We start from the raw sequence: 17401 nt of genomic DNA, 5'->3' as shown, positions 1-17401 counted from the left end.
GGCGGCTTCAGCGGGTCAGACCCTAAGGGAAGGTGCTGCAATTGCTCTTCGCTATCCAGGGACACTACACATACAACAGTCATGGCAAGCGTCGACACCCCGCAATTAAATGTTGCGATTAGCACTGGGTAATGGAGAGCTATTGTTTGTACATCTTTCAGCGTTCATATACGTACTGGTTCGACTCGGCGTTACTGCTGACTTAGTTAAAAAAAAAAGTGTTGAGAATGTATGAAATGTATGGCTGAGCTTAGATTTCTTTAACTGGTACGACTAAAATGCTCCTTGGTCTACAGAGCGAGCCATGAATACTGTATCTTCCTGGTGGGCACGCTACGCTAACGGACACCACGTGTGTGTTATATTCTGCTTGGCGCATTAGCTCGGAAGTTTGCTGCATTGCGGGTGCGGCATCCGCAATGCAGCAAATCATGCAGGACATGTTGTCCTGCAAAAGCACAAAAGATTGACTTTGCCAAGCTTGTGCCAATAATACTAGATTTTGTGTAGGATTTAACGCCGGAATATTTCGATTTGGAAATACAGGACATTCCGTCCTGCGCTTATGCTCGTGAGCCAGATCGATGTCCTGCAAAATCTGGAGAATGAATACAGTTTGCCTTTTGCAAGAAGTCTCTGACTTGTTTTCGTGGGTCCTCGGATAGGACTCTGTTGGACTCTTTGAGTCGTAAAGTCTTCCTCTACGCAAGGAGCTACGGCAGCCCCGCTGCAGTGCACGACTGAAGCAATGGATGTGGCCGCCAGCAACGGACACTTAGAGGTCGTGGTGTGGCTGAACCTCAACCGCTATGAAGGCTGCACTTCAGCAGCAATGGACGGAGCCGCGAGCAACGGACACCTAGAGGTCGTGAAATGGTTGCATCTCAACCGCCGTTGAAGGATGCACTACGACGGCGATGGACGGCGCTGCGGTTAAGGGCCATCTCGGCGTTGTCAAGTGGTTGTTCGAAAACCGCTCAGAGGGTTGTTCCGCTGCAACAATCGCAAAGGCTCTATCAGAAATTCAGCACGAGGTATTCAAGTTCCTCCTTGCCAACTACGAAACAATACGTGCCAGACCCGAAAACAAATCTGCTATTCGAGCTGCAATGGAAAATCGTCTTCATCTAGAGGAGAAGAACCGTCTTCAGCGTGAAGAGAAACGGATTCGGGCGAGTCTCGAAGCGAAAATCCGAGATGAGGAGCGAGAAAGAATCCGTGCCGAGGAAGAAGCGAAGCTATGGGCCGAAGAAGAGATGCAGGAGCTGCTCAAGGAAGAGGTAAAACTGCGGACTCAGATCCGAGTGGAATATGAGGCGCTTGCTGAAGAGAGGATTCGAGCAGAAATCCAACACCAAGTCGAGGAAAATCTGCGCGCCGAGATCCGGGAGATGCTTCGTGGTGGAGAAAAGCAAATATGCCCAATTTGCCACGAATCTCCAAAGACGACGGCGAAGACCAAGTCTGGACTGACGAGTGTCTGCCAGACACTCGTCAGCGTACTCATCGGCGACAACTGCCCAACCAACAAAGCCACCGCCGACATGCTGGGGGTACGCCTGATCGGCTGCGCGTGCCACAAACTGAATCTCGCAATCCAGAAGCTTATTGCTAAAACACCAGGGACTTCCGATGCTATTGCTCGTGTTCGCTCGATGGTGATTAAAGCCACCAATTTGAAAGCTGCTGCTGCGCTGCGAGACCTCACGGAGCTGGTACCGCTACTGAACAACGACACGCGTTGGTCGTCCACGTATCGGATGATCGAGCGGTTCTTCAAGATCGAGAAGGAGCTGCGTCTTGTAGATGAGGTAGAAGTGCCTCGAAACGCGGAGGTCCAGGTGCTGCGAGACTTGATGCCTAAGCTAGAGAAGCTGGACTCCATCACGGTCGACCTTCATACACAGGGAACAACGGTGGCGGACGCTAGAGGAACCCTAGATATTGTTCTCGACGATTTTCCTGAGCTTTCGCATTATCTCGCGCAAGATGCAGCCATCGTTCACGACCCAAGCTTTGAATCAGGAGTTATCAAGGTATTGAACGGGCAGTCAGGCCGGCTTTCGGGTCTTGAACGGCAACTCATGAAGCCGTTTGAGGTCGCCCAACAAACGCGTGGCAGAAGCATTGACTGGGGCAAAACCCGAACATACGCCGAAGAAGTCAAGGAGCGCAAACGACAGAGGCTGGAGCAAGTCACAGAGTATCAAGACCTCAGCTACATGCTCGGCACGTCGACGTCGGTCGAGAGATTGTTCAGCATCGCGAAGTACGTCATGCCCGCTCATCGTGAGCGAATGAGCACGTGGATGTTTGAGAACATCATGTTCTTGAAGACGAACCGCGATCTTTGGACGAGCAAAACTGTTGCCATTGCGATACGTGATGCCAGGGCCGCGAACGCTGCCTCAAGCGCTCCGCCAGAGTGAACGGGCTTCACCACCGGGAATTGGCTTTGAGATTCGCCTTCAATATAGTATTGCTTGCTTCGTGACAATATCTTATTGCAATACATAGTACCCTCGAAATATCGTATTGCAATACAAAATGCAGTACAGTATCGTATTGTATTGACATATGGCGGTATTGGTATTGGACCAATATATTTTTTCCGATCCCTGGCGGTACCCAACCCATTGGATGAGATAATATACTCTTACGTTGATCCGCCTTTTCGCGTATATTCGCTCTACCTCATATAGCTGCCCATCCACGCCTCTCTGGGCCCTTCGATTGCTTGCGAAGAGGCCACCACCCCTACGTCGTTCTTCTCGGAGTCCACCCCCGACTGATGATTCTTCCTCTTCCTGCTCGTCGGTGTCTTCGTCGCTGACGTCATGAGCGGAAATACCGGGATTCAGTCGGAGACGGTAAAACGAGCCGTCCAGGCGGCGCTGGATGTTCCGGGCGTGGCGCTGTCGTGGATTAAGGCGTGGCATTGAGCACAAAGCAGAATGGGGCTTGCCGAAGCGCTGAAAATGTAGTTCGCAGTCTATTTCTATTCTAAGTGTTGCCTTAAAATAAATACAGTAGACTTCAGCCCGGAGGTCAGGTTGTGATTTGGCTAAATTTAACGTAGTTAAATTGCAAAATTCAGATTGCAGATCAACGTAGCATATTGCACCATTGCGGCTTAAATTATACAAAAAGGGTGTACCATGAAGTGGTACATTCGTAGAGTTCCTACTCCTTCTAGAGTTTAAGAGATTTTCACGAAATATTTTACTCGCGTGTTCTTAGGGCCAACACTAGAGATCTATCGGTTTAGATTTTTAATATACCTTACCCAAATATGACTCAGCAACACTTGCATATTTGGTTAGAATTGTCGGAAAGCACAATATCTATTAACTATGAAGTGTTGTTTGTCAAAAATACAGATCGATAAAGTATAAATTGGCTTTGCCCGACGAAGCTTATTTTTGTCCCTACAGCGCGTTTTTCACAATCTTTCGCTTGTGTTGTGGCCTCTTCCCCGGCTTCAACCCTCTTTTACCAATCCGTTCAGGAGTGGTTCAAGTTGTGGAGGAAGAATTGTGTCGTCCCGCTGTAAGGTTGCTGTTGTCGGCCAAGGGAGAAATTTGAATGTGTACGTATCGCGGAAGTGCTCGATCGACATACGCTTGGCGTCATAAAAGTCTTCGATTCGTCGGCAATCCTTTGAAGCAGCGCAAATTGCGTGGACACAAGGGAACATTTGGTCTTGCCAATAGCCGCACGTGCACTCCTGCGCTGGCAAATCCACTACCCGGTCTGGGTGCACATATCCTGGTATGGCAACAGGGCCCTTGAACAAGACGCTGTACGCACCCCCGAGAAAGGGTGTAAACTCGCACATATCAGCTGCAGCTTGGCGGTCTGTATGTCGCTCTAACAACTTGGGGACTAAATCCGAGAGTGCGCCAGATTTTGTCCACGTTACAATCAATTGTCGCCTTTTGGACATCAGTTGACTCAGCTTCAAGAAGTACAAGTGGAATCCGTCCAAGGGTTTGGCGGTCCGAAGCTCTTTACCCATCCAGTTGTTCGCTTGCTCTGACAAATTTGAGGTTATTTCGTCGAAAGTCGGGAGATTAAACTTTTCTTGGAAACTGTACTTCACCCAGTGAGCAGTTCGATTCTGTCCAGAAAATTCGCAGCGGCAGGGTTGTTCACGGCGAGTTCACTTCGATACAGCTTATAGTCATTTTCACAGTCGCTGCGTGCCATTCGGCATACCCACGCACGATCTTCCTGGGACAACCTGAAACATTTCCTGTTAATGTTGTCCATGATATGCCGCAGGCAGTATCGATGGCCAGCGTTTGGGAAAATTGTCGCGACAGCTGGAAGCAGACCTTTTTGTCTTTCCGACAATATCGTGAACTTTTCCCAGTCAACTGCCTCCTTGAATGCTCCAGGAACCAAATCCAATTGGCCTTGTCCTCTTGTGAAACCAGCGCGAGTCCAACTGGAACGATGTGGTTGTTGTAGTCTTTCACGGTAGCTACCAGATAAATGCCCTGTTCGTGCATTTCCTCTTTAAGGTGGACCCCGTCAAAGCCGACCATCTTTTTGCAGTTCTGGGCAATGTGAATACCAGCGTTAGGGATGAAGCACGCTCGACCAAACGACGATCCGTCCGCGGCAGTTTCCACTCTCCAAACCGATCCGGGGTTCTTGTGCGCCATCAACTCGAAGTACGCCCGCAGTTTTTGGTAACTTTCTACCAAGTCGCCGTGAATTTTGTTGATATAGAAGCCGTAGATCCATCGTGGGCGGGAAGCATCTCGGTCTCGACAATCGCTGTCAGCTTGCTTATCTGCTGTGTGGTATTCCGCATGGGCTTGGACGGCAACGGGATGGACCCTTCAACACAAGGGGCCTTTGCACTACCAACGAACTTGAGGTGATTGTACGCAAAATTCGCCTGGGTCATCTTCCACTTCCCCGATTTCCCGTGAACATTCACGAAAAACGGACACGTGAGTTGGGCAGCTGGTGTAGTCCGGTCGAAATATTGCGTTCCATTGAGCGCCTTGCACGCAAATTTCGCATTACCGGAGTTGTCGGCCTTCACACTGGTCTGCTTCACAAAAATCTGGAAGCCGCACCTCACAGCCAAATCTTTGCACTTGCTGTGGACTGCGTTTTGTGAAGAAAAGACTGAATTGGCAATATTCTCTCGGAGCTGGTAGGCCAAGCCATACGTTGAGCTTGTCGGGTTCGTCGACTCGACTGCAACATCGTCCCAACTCCTTGGCAGCTTCGAGATCAGACACGTCGAGTGAAAAGCGAGCAGAGCCGTAGTTTGGGGGGTTTCTTGCTCTTGACTTGGACATTTGCACAATGCAGCAGAATATAGCTGTGAATCACCCTTTAGAGAATTATTTATTATTCAAGTCTACTTGGTTTTTATTTAGCACTAGCCTTCGAAATCTTACCCCCCACGTATCTATTTCAGGTGTCCCGCAAATAAACCGAGAGCTCGAAGTTAGCCCATAAATGGTTGATAGGTTCGCAAGTGGCGTGCCGGGCGTACTTAGGATTTTTTTACTGTATGAAGAAAATGGCTGTCGGCCTGGGAGGCGATCCAGTACTTTTCTACTGGATCATGGTAATTCCTCACTGTTGTTCACTTAGCTTGTTACAGAACTTACTGTAGGATAAGTCCTGCTTGGACGGAAAGCCTTGCCCCGTACGAGATAAGTCGTCAAATAGGCCAATCACGATCGTAATCCCTCCTATTATAGCGAATCACACGCATTTAGGGGTAGGTTAGAGGCGCGCCAGCTTATTTCCGGATTTGCCCGGAATTTGAATTTCTTACAGTGAAATAAACCATACTGAAACCAAGTACAAAGTTTGGTTATCGAATAAGTGCTCTTTAGTTCAGCCTGGCACTGCGCTATGAATAGCTACAACTGCGGTGTCTAGCTGCCGTCACTCTCATTCTCACAGTTAACGCATCTGGAAGAGCAACCGCCATCATGCGGCGCGCTGCGCGAGGGCTAGACACGCCTGCAGGGACAATGGGTCAAGAACAAGCAGCTGAGAAATACTTTGCAGAGTTTCTCGAGTCGGCTGGGCTAACTCCGACAACGCTAGATGCGATGCACTGCTCTCTTACCAAGGGACCTAGCCTGCCTACCCAGAATTTTTATTCCTTGCTAATAGCGTTCGCCATTTTCCTCCAAACTAAAAAGAGCAACAGAGCACGTTCGGGAGATGGATTGTTGGCTAAGTCTACGGCGCTAGGCTACTTTTCTCAGACTCTCAATATGCTACGAGAACGGTAACCAAGTTCCCTGTCGGATTCGCAGCGCATTGCTAAGATCAGAGACAAGATGGCAAGCAACATTGAAGAGCGCAACTTACGAACCAATGTCCAGACCAACGATGCACCAGGATGTACTGTCAACGATTTGTGTGTATTAGTTGAGCACTTAGTCGTGAATGCAGAGGTGGCTACCGGGCTCAAGTCTATTCTCGATGCTGCTCTCCTAAACATGATGTGGCACACTTTCGGCCGAGCGATCGACACCTGCTTTGCTCGTAAACAGCAGCTCTCACTATCTGCCTCTGGGGAACTCTTTCTTCACATAGCGCGCATCAAGACGTCCGTTGTGCAAGGCGTGTCGATCTTCAAGTCCCCTGAGCGCTGGCAGCAATGCATGCTCCACGCATTTGGCTTGCTCTTCGTTTGCTGTGATGAACCCTCGGAGTACCTGTTCCCGTTGGTGCCGCGGTATGCTGAGTCCGATCTCCCTGGAGGACAGACCTACACGCAAGAAGCGGTCTTGTATTGGGAAAGCCTGGAACATACGACAGAAACTACAACCCAACCACCGCTAAGACGTGAACGAAAGAGACCCAACATCGCAAGCTATATCACAGAGGTTATTCGAGATGCTTTAAAGCAAATGCAGCCTACCACCTTGCAAGCAATCACGCCCAACATGACAAGCCACTCCCTGCGGCGTGGCGCAGCGGCGTATGCCAATGCATCGCCGAAGCTTGCAATACAGTGGATCTCCACGCGTGGTGCGTGGCTCTTGGAATCGCTGACCGAAGCATTTGCCTATATAGGCACGACAACAAAAGAAGATCAGAGTGTGGGCAAGGTGTTAGCAGGTTACGAGGCGCCCGACGTACCAGTAGTGACCCCGTCAATTCGCGATCTGCAGGATAGACTGCCCAGAGCTGAGTATGGGCAACTTGTCACGCTGCGAGACGAGCTGTTCCGACATGTCATCGGCCTCCCTGACCCGCGCTTCAACGTAGCCGGAGCCGTCGTTGACGCCACGTTTGCTGCGCTGCTAATGCACCTGGGCGAAGTCCTGGAAGCTACACAGAACAGTGTTAAGTCACAGGCACACGTTGCAAGATACCTGTACGAGTTGGAGCGTGGTCTCACATCGACAAACGCTCGTCTGGGATCCGCTGTGTCCGTCGTGAAGTGCTGCGAGTGGGGCGAGCACTTGAAGTCTCGCTGGCGTACAGTGAACCATGCACATGTTAGCAGAGCAGCATCAAGCAACGATACGCAGCTTGCATCCGTCCTCGGGTGCATGCTGGGTCAGCTTACTGCGATCAGCGATAGACTTGGTCGGCTAGAAGACGCACACGCAGCGCTGCTTGCGCGCACGCCATCCTTGAAACCGGCAAACCCAGTGCAAGTCGAGGCCCTAGCTGGCGCGTCAGTCGAAGCGCCGCTGTTCGCCGCTGCGCCAGCCCAAGCAACTGCGACAACGCTGGCGGGCTGCCTCTTGACTTGGTATGTCGACCATATCTGGCAAACAGTGGAAGGAAAACGAGAGCAGAATAAGCGAGCTGAGGCAAAGGCAGCAGTAAACATCATGATGGTTCTCTACCAGGCATCCTTTGAAGTACCTGCTGAGCCGTCACGAAACGACTCCACCGCGTACCAAGCCTGGAAGCACCTAGTGTGGGAGCTCGCTCTCAAGATGGACAACACAGCGAATCAGCGATTGCATACCTTTGACCAGAAGAAGCCAACGCGCAAAGCATCGTCGCTACGAAAGCGACGGCGGCAGCTGCGAACGTCACATCCCGACGCGTACCGCACGCTCGGCGCTCAGTTCCTTGCCTTGAAAAACAGTGGTGCAGTGACCGATGCTTGTACGCCAGCGTCACACCAGTGGGGGGAATCAGACTTGGCTTAGCATACACCTAGTACAACACAAGCACACACCAGCATGCAGCAGCACACAGCAGCACAGCACACAGCACAGCAGGACATAGCACACAACATACAGCAGCACAGCACAGCGACACACAGCACAAAGCACACAGCACACAGCAAGATTGCCCCCGGCTGGGGTCGAACCAGCGGCCTGGAGACGTAGTATCCCGCTCTTCCGCTGAGCTACGGGGGCGTGGATACGGGGGGAGACCTACCTCGGGGAGTCCAGTGTCGTCTGCAGCGCCAGTTCTCGTCGGGCTTGCGCACGCGCGCGCTCTGTCCGTCGCCGAGCTGCCTGCCGTCCACTGTCTGCCGTGCTGCCGCGCTCGCTGAGTCCGCGCTGTCTCCGAGAACACCGAATGAGAGAGAGAACAAGTGGAGGGGATTTACACATTTCATATAAGTAAGAAATTTAGCTCTTTACACTCCCGTCCGGAATGAATAAGTCGAAGTTGATTGGCACGAGGTTTTTTATGTGTCACCAGTGTGGCTCTATTGCAGATTTGACAGGTTTCCGGATTCCGGTCCGGAATCTGGCAATTATTGCAGACATTTGTGCACTGCAGTAGAAACGGATGGTAAATGGATATTCGTTTGTTGTGAATCAACATTGACTATAATACAGTAGCCGGACAGACAATACATGCACATGTAGTTGGATACACGATCCTGGTGCTGCACTAGCATTGGTATGTAACAGGTCAAGTGCACAGCGCTCACCCATGCCTCAGCACATTCCATACCGCGCGCGCAATCGTGAAGACATTCACCATTATTGCACCACCTGCTTCGCCTCAATGATCTTCGACGACAAGTACAGTAGCTGGTGGTCGAGCTGCCTGGCATGCATCTTTGAGAATCTACCGGAAGTTCCGGTCCGGAACATGTGCGACTCGGTTCCAGGATGAACAAGGTGTGCTAATTGCCACTGTAGTCGCTCTAGTTGGCCTCTTACCGTATCAACAATCCTATCTATCCTTGCCCAGCAGTACTGGAAGTCTAAATCAAAATAACGACTAACGTCGGCATCTAACAGGAAGAAGTTCGACGTAGCAAGTTGAAGGTAAGCTAGACCATGGCGCGCTTCAAGCACCGACCAAAGATGGCAGGCCGAACAACCAACTCCAGCCAACACCGAGAGATCCACTATCAGGAGGACACTCTCTCGGAGAGATCGCTCGAGCACACCTGGACCAGAGGGAGCGTCTCCGTCAACTTGACGGTGTCGAAGGCTCCATGACCAACGGCAATATCCAAGGTGTACATGCCCATGCTCTGGCGAAATTCCTGCTGACAGGTGTGTCTGCACGGTGCCACCTTGGCCGCTCAAATCTGCGTAATTAATCCCATGTGTCTGGGTGCATCGATCCCCGCTTGACCGAAGATCGGATTGTAGGGTAACGTTCATGCTTTCATTGAAGTCGTCGCCGGGGAGTTCCAGCCCCAAAGCTCATTCAGTGCACACCCAGAAGCCCCGCCATCACCTACCTCTTCATCCGCGTCGTTTACCTAGCAGCATAAATCTCCGGTGTCGTCGAGCGATTCATATGGGGCGGTGGTGCCGACATGTGCTTGCTTCGAGAGTGGCTGTCTGGAGAAACGCTGCATCAAGTCGCTACAGTAGCTCCCCCACTCTATCTCACGCTGTCAGCCCTCCGCCCTGTTGTTGTCCTGGTCCGCACGAGGCCTTACTTCTACCAGCCCTGCTGTTTCGTACACTCGTTGCCCCCGTGAGTCACGAGTGTAGCGAGCAGCGTGGCGGGCCCGAGTCATTTCCGCTTTCGCCTCGCTCCGGTCAAACCATTGCTGGAAGTTCGCTTCTAAGTAGAAGTATTACATAGTAAAGCATGGGTAGCAGGAGAGCAATGGCCTCGGCTCTGTGGTGTGTTCTTGTCCTTACACAAGTAGTGCACGCGGCCACCTCGAACAGCACGACAACAGAGACCCCAACGGTGACTACTGCAGCGCCCTCAGTGTCGACCAACACCCCGGCGGGAACCGTCGCGGCCACAAGCCCAACGACAACCACTACAACTACGACTACAACTGCGCCTTCGGTGGACACGGCGTACATTTGCAGCGGCGATGAAGTAGCCCGGCTCACCAAGCTCAACGCGAACAATGCGTACCTGCAGTCCGCGTGCACCGACGCGGCCGGCATCAGCGCTTACGAGTTCCCGTTCAACGGCGAGCTCAGCTACGCGCAGATGGTGGCCATGAGCTCCGTCAGCCAGTGCGAGTTCTACTTCCGCGCGGTGCTGCTGGTGCAGCTGCAGGAGTGCGTGGACGCCAACGTCTACGTCCGCACAACGGCCGAGACCATCCTGCAGCTCGGGGCCACCTCGGGGAGCGCGCCGACCGAAGCCGACGTCAACGCGGCGATGGCGGTCCGGAAGGCCTACAACTTGGCTCTGCGGGACGGAGGCGGCTCCGCCACCTACTCGGACATGAGCGGGGCGTCCGCTTTGACCTGGAACATCGAGGGCGACACCATCGACACGACGGCCACGGCCACCAAGACCGGGCAGTTGGTGCTGAGCACGGACTTGCAGGTCATCGGCACGTATTACGCCTCGCCGGGCTCGTCCTCCGCCTCCACCACGTCCACCATTGAAGACTCGCGGACAACAGGAGACGACACGGCCAGCTCTAGTGCTGTTCAACAAGAAAACTCTGCGTGGCTCGCAGCCATGCTGACAGTCGCGTGCACTGCCTTGTTGTTGAACGTTAGCTAGGAACCGATTCAATCCACAAACTTATCTATCAGAACCACGCTCACATCCGATTCTGCTCCTACACATGTTGAAGATGGTTCTCCGACAACAAACAACAAGCAAATCTATCGATACATTTCCTTGCCACATCGCTCCCCACACTTTAAAACAAAGTTTGTTTGACTAATGTCCTTGCACAGGTATTAAGATCACCATCAACGTCAACAAGGACAAGAAATACACGCATTGCAAAAGTGAAAACCAAACTCTTTATTTTTCGGATCATCCAAGGTGGCGAGACATCCTGCTACTATGGTCTCGGCAGCTTGGCCATGCCTGCACTGAGTGCTGAGGACATGTCGAGTGAGCGAAGACGCTGGGTGTTTACCCCAACGTTTCTTGGCGCACAATTCATCGATAAAAAACGCAGAGTGAGCTTCTTGGTCTTCTTGTGTGAGTCAGTGGGGGGAGTGAGGAGGTGGAGACGACGACGCTTACAGCGTAGCGCGCACCTCGCGGGTGGCGTCCACCATGTTGCGCAGGGCAGCGATGGTCTCGGGCCACTTGCGGGTCTTGAGACCGCAGTCCGGGTTCACCACGACCTGCTCGGCCGGCAGGAGGTTCAGGAAGCTCGTGAGCTTCTTGACGATCTCCTCCTTGGGCGGCACCACGGGCGAGTGGATGTCGTACGTGCCCGGGCCCAGGTCGCGCTTGTAGCCGATGGCCTTGAACGAGCGGATGGTCTCGTCGTCCGAGCGGGCGTTCTCGATCGAGTTGACGTCGGCGTCGATGGCGTCGATGGCGTGCATGCAGTCCGAGAACTCGCAGTAGCACATGTGCGTGTGGATCGACGTCTCGTTCTTGGCCACGGCGGTCGACAGGCGGAAGGCGTCCACGGCCCAGTTCAGGTACTCGTCCTTCTTGGCGGGCTTGAGCGGCATGCCCTCACGGAGAGCAGGCTCGTCCACCTGGATGACGGCGCACTTGGCAACCTCAAGGTCGGCCACCTCGTCGCGGAGGCACAGAGCGAGCTGGAAGGCCTGGTCCTTGCGGCTGATGTCCTTGCGAGGGAACGACCAGTTCAGGATGGTCACGGGGCCCGTGAGCATGCCCTTAACCGGCTTCGACGTGAAGGACTGGGCCACCACGAACTCGCGCACGGTCATGTCGGCCGGACGCTCCAGGTCGGCGAAGATGATCGGGGGACGCACGCAACGCGAGCCGTAGCTCTGCACCCAGCCGTTCTGCGTAAAGGCGAAGCCGTTCAGCTTCTCGGCGAAGTACTCGACCATGTCGGTACGCTCGGGCTCACCGTGGACCAGGATGTCCAGGCCCAGGGCCTCCTGGATGCCGATGTTGTACGCGATCTGCTCGTCAATCTTGGCGCGGTAGGCCTCGAGCGTGATCTCGCCGGCCTTGAGCTTGCGGCGCAGAGCGCGGATAGCGGCGGTCTGCGGGAACGAGCCGATAGTGGTGGTGGGCAGCACCGGCAGGCCCTTGAGCTGCTCGGGGCGGCGCTCGGCGAACGGCGAAGGGCGCTTGAAGTCGGCCTCCGTCACGGCGGACAGACGCGACTGCACAGCGGCCTTGGCCGGGTTCTTCTCGTAGTACACGGCCCAGTTCTTCTTGGCGGCGTCGATCTCGGCCTTGGCGGCCTCCTCGCCGATCTCGGCGATCTTCTTGACAACCTCCAGCTCGGCCAGCTTCTCGTACGCGAAGCTGAGCACGCCCAGAAGACCGTCGGTCTCGCCGGCATTCAGGGCCTTCTCGCACTCCGTCGTGTACGGCACGTGCTGCAGCGACGAGCTCGTCTGGATGGTCAGCTCGGTGTTCTCCGAGTTGGCCAGTACCTTCTTGATCTCGGCCACCTGGGACAGGATCGTGTCCGGGTTGAATTTCCACACGCTGCGGCCGTCGATCAGACCGGCGCCGAGGCGCTTGCCGGCCGGGAAGCCGTACTTTTGGATCACCGACAGGTTGTCGCCGCGCGTGAAGTCGAGCGAAATGGCCGACACGGGCGAGGTGGCGAACCACTGGTACACGTCGTGGTTGATCTCCTCGAAGTACGTGGCCAGGTTGATGGACACGTTCTCGTGCTGGATGGCGCCCTTCTGGTCCTTGGAGCCGTACACCGTCGGCAGGTGCTTGGCGAGCTGCTGGGCGCTGGCGCCGACGAGCGAAGGCTCGTGCACCTGCACCTCCTGCACGCCCAGGCCGGCCAGCTCGTCAATGAGCGCCGTGTAGAGCGGCAGCACCTTGACCAGCAGCTCGTCGAGGGTGGCACCGTCGTACTTGCTCAGGGCCAGGTAGGTGAGCGGGCCGAGGATGATCGGCACGGTCTTGTTGGGGCCGACCACGGCCAGGGCGCGCTTGATGCTGCTCAAGTACGAGCTGAAGTTGGCCTTGGGCGTGGACTTGGCGTTGAGCTCGGGCACCTCGTAGTGGTAGTTGGAGTCGAACCACTTGGTCATGTCGAGGGCCGGGATGCCGTCGACGCCGCGGGCCATGGCGAAGTACTGGGCCAGGCCGGCGGGCACCTTGGCGAAGCGCTCCGGGGCCAGGCCCAGGTAGAAGGTCCAGTCCAGCACGTGGTCGTAGAGCGAGAAGAGGCCGACACCCACGCGACTCACGCCGGCGACGAGCTGCTTGTTCCAGTTGGCCTCCTCGACGGCGTTGGCCACCTTAAAGAGCTCCTCCTCGCTGATCTTGTTTCGCCAGAACTTCTCCAGGGCGAACTTGAGCTCACGGTTGGGGCCCATGCGGGGGAATCCGAGCGTAGCGCTGTCAACGGCGACCATCTTGATGTATTGGGGGGCGGGTGAGTTTACTTGACTGGGACGGACTTGTAGCGGAGTGCGCGCCAGCGAGCAAATGTAGGAATGAGCTGGGAGGTGACGTACGCAGCGAGCGGGGGAAGCCGTGGGGCGGAAAGCTGCAGCTCAAGCGAATGCGGAATCGCGATGGATGGCTACGACGTCCGGGGCGGGATGACCTCGACGCGGGCCATAGCGCTTTTGCCTGTCGCCCATCCCACGGTATCCGCGGAACGTGCCGCACATGCCTTGAAGCGTTCTGATTCGCTAGGATCAGCCAATCATAGAGGAGCTCACTTCAACTTGTCAAAACACGGGATCCTCAACTTCAGAAACACGGGACAGATGCTTGTCAAGCCATTTGGTTTCGCTTGGATACGACGGGAGGCTCTAGGACTGGACGAAGTGACATGGCTTGTGCGGTGCGTTCATTATTCGTGTACCATATCGGTATGGACACAACTGCACTACGGACCCCGTCGCTGGAAGCACGAGTGACTGCCTTCGCGTAAATTGACTCACCGATTGGCCTCGATGAAGTTACTCAGCCGCAGCGGATTAATGGTAATGGTGCGGTTTTCTTGGCGGTCGGGCATGTTGCCGGACGCCACCATTCCGAAAGACTCGCTTTACACACGAGGCTTGTTCCACCAGTGTTAATAAGCTTACTGAAGAGCCGATGACCGAAACGATCGTGGAGCGGGTCCACCGAGAACTGCGCGAGCGAGAAGAAGACGGGCAACCGCGCGACGAAGACGAAGGGCGGATCACCCGTTGTCGTCTTCGATCGATCACTCTCCAAGACTTTGACAAGTGGCTGGAGGACTACGACTGCTCTTTCTAGTGGGACTTCGAGCCTGACCGGAATGCCGAGGGCGGCGCTGGCCGCGTCCTGGCCCACCACCTTTTCATCGACAGGATCCACGCAGTGGTGGCAGCTCAACTCCTACGGGCGATCCAGTTCGACGACAAACGTAACCAGGCGATGCCGCTGGTGGAAGCCATCAGTCGCACGCTGAAGTGTGCGCATTTCCGCTACGCGCCGGCAGGATCACTGAGCCCCGTTGATGCTGCTCCAGATACCCTCCCAACTCTGGTGCTTGAAGTCGCCTACTCTGAGGCGACGGAGCACTTGCGCCAGAAGCTGCACCACTACATGGAGCACCCGAACATCCAGGTGGCCATCGGCATCAAGATCCCCTGGCCGCACCTCTTCCTTGTCCAGCGGGACGGCAACGTCACAGCGCCAGAAGATGGATGGCTTGGGACGATGGCTGGGATTGGAGGGGGCAAACGATGCATTATTTACTATGGGGCGCTACTCGCTCTGCTGGCTGTATACGGATCCGTCGGAGCCCTGACCGCCCCTGCGGTTGTTGCGCTGGAAGACCGAGTGCGCGACGAGCGACTGCTCTTTGGTGAGGTGGAACGTCGCCTCTGCTTGGTTTGAAACCTGCAGTAGCCTCGCGAACAGTGAATTGCGGTACTGTTCGGCCTCCTCCTCGTCATGGTAGTGCGAGGACGATGCCGTAGACGCGGTCGAGCGCACACTGCGGCGCGATGTGTCCGCTGCGGGCACGAGTTGGTGGCTCTTCTTTCCAATCGAGTTGAGCACGTCTCGACCCTCGCCCATCAACGCGTCGTCGTCTTCGTCCTCCGATATGGACACTTTCTCCATGGACGACAAGTTGGAGATGCGGACGTCGCTGCGGCTGCTGAGGTCCTGCAGCTGGGCCGAGATCTTAAGCGTGAACGCCGTCAGAGAGCGGTCACTGCCGGGGACGTCCACTTGCTCCGGTTCCTCGTCCGCTTCACAGAACGCGGCGTTCATTTCCGCCGTGCGGATGAAGCCTCCGGCCTCGGCCCGGAGCTGGTCGATGGACGTCGAGTCCATCTTGGAGATGCACACGCGACAGAACTCCGCGCGCAGCAGATGCAACCTCGAACTCGAGTCGCGCGCGAGCACGTTCTCCTTAAGCCGACACTTCTTGCAGACGTACTTGAAGTTGCAGCCCGCGCACTCCTGCAGGCTTTCAAAGAACGAGGTGGTGCCTCGACACACGTCGCAGCATCGGCGAGAGGACCTCCGTCTGAATCGGCCAGGAGGCGCCACCGCCATCATCTCGGCGAGCTTCTTGGCCCGCGCGCACTCGAGCGCGTTGGTCACGGCCAGCAACAAGTCCGACACGGCGGGCGTGGAGAAGTAGGACAGCGCGGCGTGGTCCATCTCGCCCTGCATGTAGACGGCCACCATGTCGTCCTCCAGCTCCTCGAACACGTAGCACAGCGACGCCTGCACCCGCTTGTGCATGGCCTTGTGCGGCAGCTCGGACAGATCCACGGACTGCATGACGTGGTAGGCCATGCGCTTGCCCGACGTCTGACGGACGAGCCCCATCTTGTCGAAGTAGCACAAGCCGCGGTTGCTGGCGACGGACAGCTTGATGGTCGTCCACTTGATGCCCGTGAAGGCGAACGGCTCGCACAGCGTTTGGCGCTGCACGGCGTAGAGCACGGCGCTCTCTGCTAGACGCGGGCACTTGATGGCGTTCATGAGCAGCATTTCCTCCGTGCTCTGGCAATAGACTCCCTCCATGATGTCGTCGAAGCTGCCGCGTAGGGCCCCCACACATAGCAGCGGCGTGCGTCCTACAGTGGTGGGGTACCGGCCGCGAAAGAGGCGGACGCCGTGCCGCGCGCGAAGGCATTTCCACCTCGCGGCGTCGACGTCTTGGCCCAGTTGGCCATAGGCGGCGATGGTCTCCGTCAACGCCTTCTCGGCTCGGTCGTGGTAGCGGTCGAGCTGCGGCAGGCCGAGCGTGACGCTGTGGTGCTCCGCGCGCCGACTGCGCAGCGACATGGAGAGCGCGGGCACTGCGAGACGGTGCGTGGAGCGCTGCGAGGCTCGGGATCGACTGAAGCTCGGCGTCTGCTGCGCCATGATGATGAAAAATGGATAATGAAGGCCAAGACGGAATGGAGGAGGATGCGATTTCGTTTGTGGTGGATCGGAGGAGAGTGCCACTGCTGTGGATAGTGCCATCCGGTAAGATACAGCACGAGGCAGACGGAACGCGAGCGAGCGCGCCCTCGCCGGCCACACGCTGAGCTGAGCTGGGCTCTGCTACACTCGGCCGAAGGGTCCTTCCTCCGCTCAGAGCGGGTGGCCGGATCGGAATTCGACTCGGCCACGATAGCAGCAGGTGGAGATCCGCGTGAATTCAATTCAACCAGGCCGCATTTCCGCCACTATCTAGATTGTTGCGAGGTGACTGCGTGGGCCGAGTCTCCGAGCTTACGTCGTGGCTGTGGTGGCTTTAATGTTGGTGTTGCTGCGGCCATCGTGGCGAGCATTGCTTTTGCATGGGCTATGTGGCCATCTTATTCGTCGCTTCAATTTGGACTGTATCTTAGCGGTGGAGCCAGATGGATTCGCTTCAACGTACACTTGCCGAAGATGAGGCCGCGCGCGGCTCGGTAACGTGGCACAGCGAGTGGATGGCCCGAGGCCGAGGGTAGAAGAGTAGCCACGAACTGTATGGGGTTCTTGTCTTTCCTCCTTGGCCGCAGTCTTGCCCGCCATTGCCTTTCATCCGGAGGTTTCTGCCAGGAACAACAGGAACAACAGCGCCCAGGATGCTCAAGCGGGGCGAACTGGCCGAGGGCAATATGCAGACGCGAAATATACG

At 55.5% G+C, this 17401-nt stretch overlaps 6 protein-coding genes and 1 non-coding gene across 7 annotated transcripts; 4 read left to right on the top strand and 3 right to left on the bottom strand.

Moving 5' to 3' along the window:
• Positions 1-1487: 1487 nt before the first annotated feature.
• Positions 1488-2396, top strand: PHYSODRAFT_435085 (hypothetical protein; the record flags this gene model as incomplete). Its single annotated transcript, XM_009516119.1, has 2 exons — positions 1488-2027; positions 2205-2396. Coding segments are annotated over 2 exons (732 nt in total), but the record flags the coding sequence as incomplete, so codon positions are not given.
• A 3615-nt stretch (positions 2397-6011) lies between these two features.
• On the top strand, positions 6012-7064 carry PHYSODRAFT_469371 (hypothetical protein; the record flags this gene model as incomplete). The annotated part of the gene is made up of 2 exons (XM_009516118.1): positions 6012-6274; positions 6335-7064. Coding segments are annotated over 2 exons (993 nt in total), but the record flags the coding sequence as incomplete, so codon positions are not given.
• Positions 7065-7550: 486 nt separating this feature from the next.
• PHYSODRAFT_466985 (hypothetical protein) lies at positions 7551-8165 on the top strand (the record flags this gene model as incomplete). Its single annotated transcript, XM_009516117.1, has 1 exon — positions 7551-8165. The coding sequence occupies one exon, from the start codon at positions 7551-7553 to the stop codon at positions 8163-8165; it is 615 nt and encodes a 204-aa protein (XP_009514412.1).
• A 143-nt stretch (positions 8166-8308) lies between these two features.
• PHYSODRAFT_t3 lies at positions 8309-8378 on the bottom strand. Its single transcript has one exon. It is a non-coding gene; the product is annotated as a tRNA-Val (tRNA).
• A 1672-nt stretch (positions 8379-10050) lies between these two features.
• On the top strand, positions 10051-10920 carry PHYSODRAFT_320978 (hypothetical protein; the record flags this gene model as incomplete). The annotated part of the gene is made up of 1 exon (XM_009516116.1): positions 10051-10920. One exon carries the CDS (start codon positions 10051-10053, stop codon positions 10918-10920), a length of 870 nt encoding a protein of 289 aa, XP_009514411.1.
• A 473-nt stretch (positions 10921-11393) lies between these two features.
• Positions 11394-13697, bottom strand: PHYSODRAFT_471713 (hypothetical protein; the record flags this gene model as incomplete). Its single annotated transcript, XM_009516115.1, has 1 exon — positions 11394-13697. One exon carries the CDS (start codon positions 13695-13697, stop codon positions 11394-11396), a length of 2304 nt encoding a protein of 767 aa, XP_009514410.1.
• Positions 13698-14230: 533 nt separating this feature from the next.
• PHYSODRAFT_343529 (hypothetical protein) lies at positions 14231-16653 on the bottom strand (the record flags this gene model as incomplete). The annotated part of the gene is made up of 5 exons (XM_009516114.1): positions 14231-14335; positions 14422-14508; positions 14575-14658; positions 14827-14986; positions 15035-16653. The coding sequence occupies 5 exons, from the start codon at positions 16651-16653 to the stop codon at positions 14231-14233; spliced, it is 2055 nt and encodes a 684-aa protein (XP_009514409.1).
• Between the last annotated feature and the right edge of the window lie 748 nt (positions 16654-17401).

Source organism: Phytophthora sojae (genome assembly GCF_000149755.1).
Source record: "Phytophthora sojae unplaced genomic scaffold PHYSOscaffold_1, whole genome shotgun sequence".
In the NCBI taxonomy this organism is placed as follows: Eukaryota; Oomycota; class Peronosporomycetes; order Peronosporales; family Peronosporaceae; genus Phytophthora; species Phytophthora sojae.
This window is presented reverse-complemented; position numbering and strand designations above follow the sequence as displayed.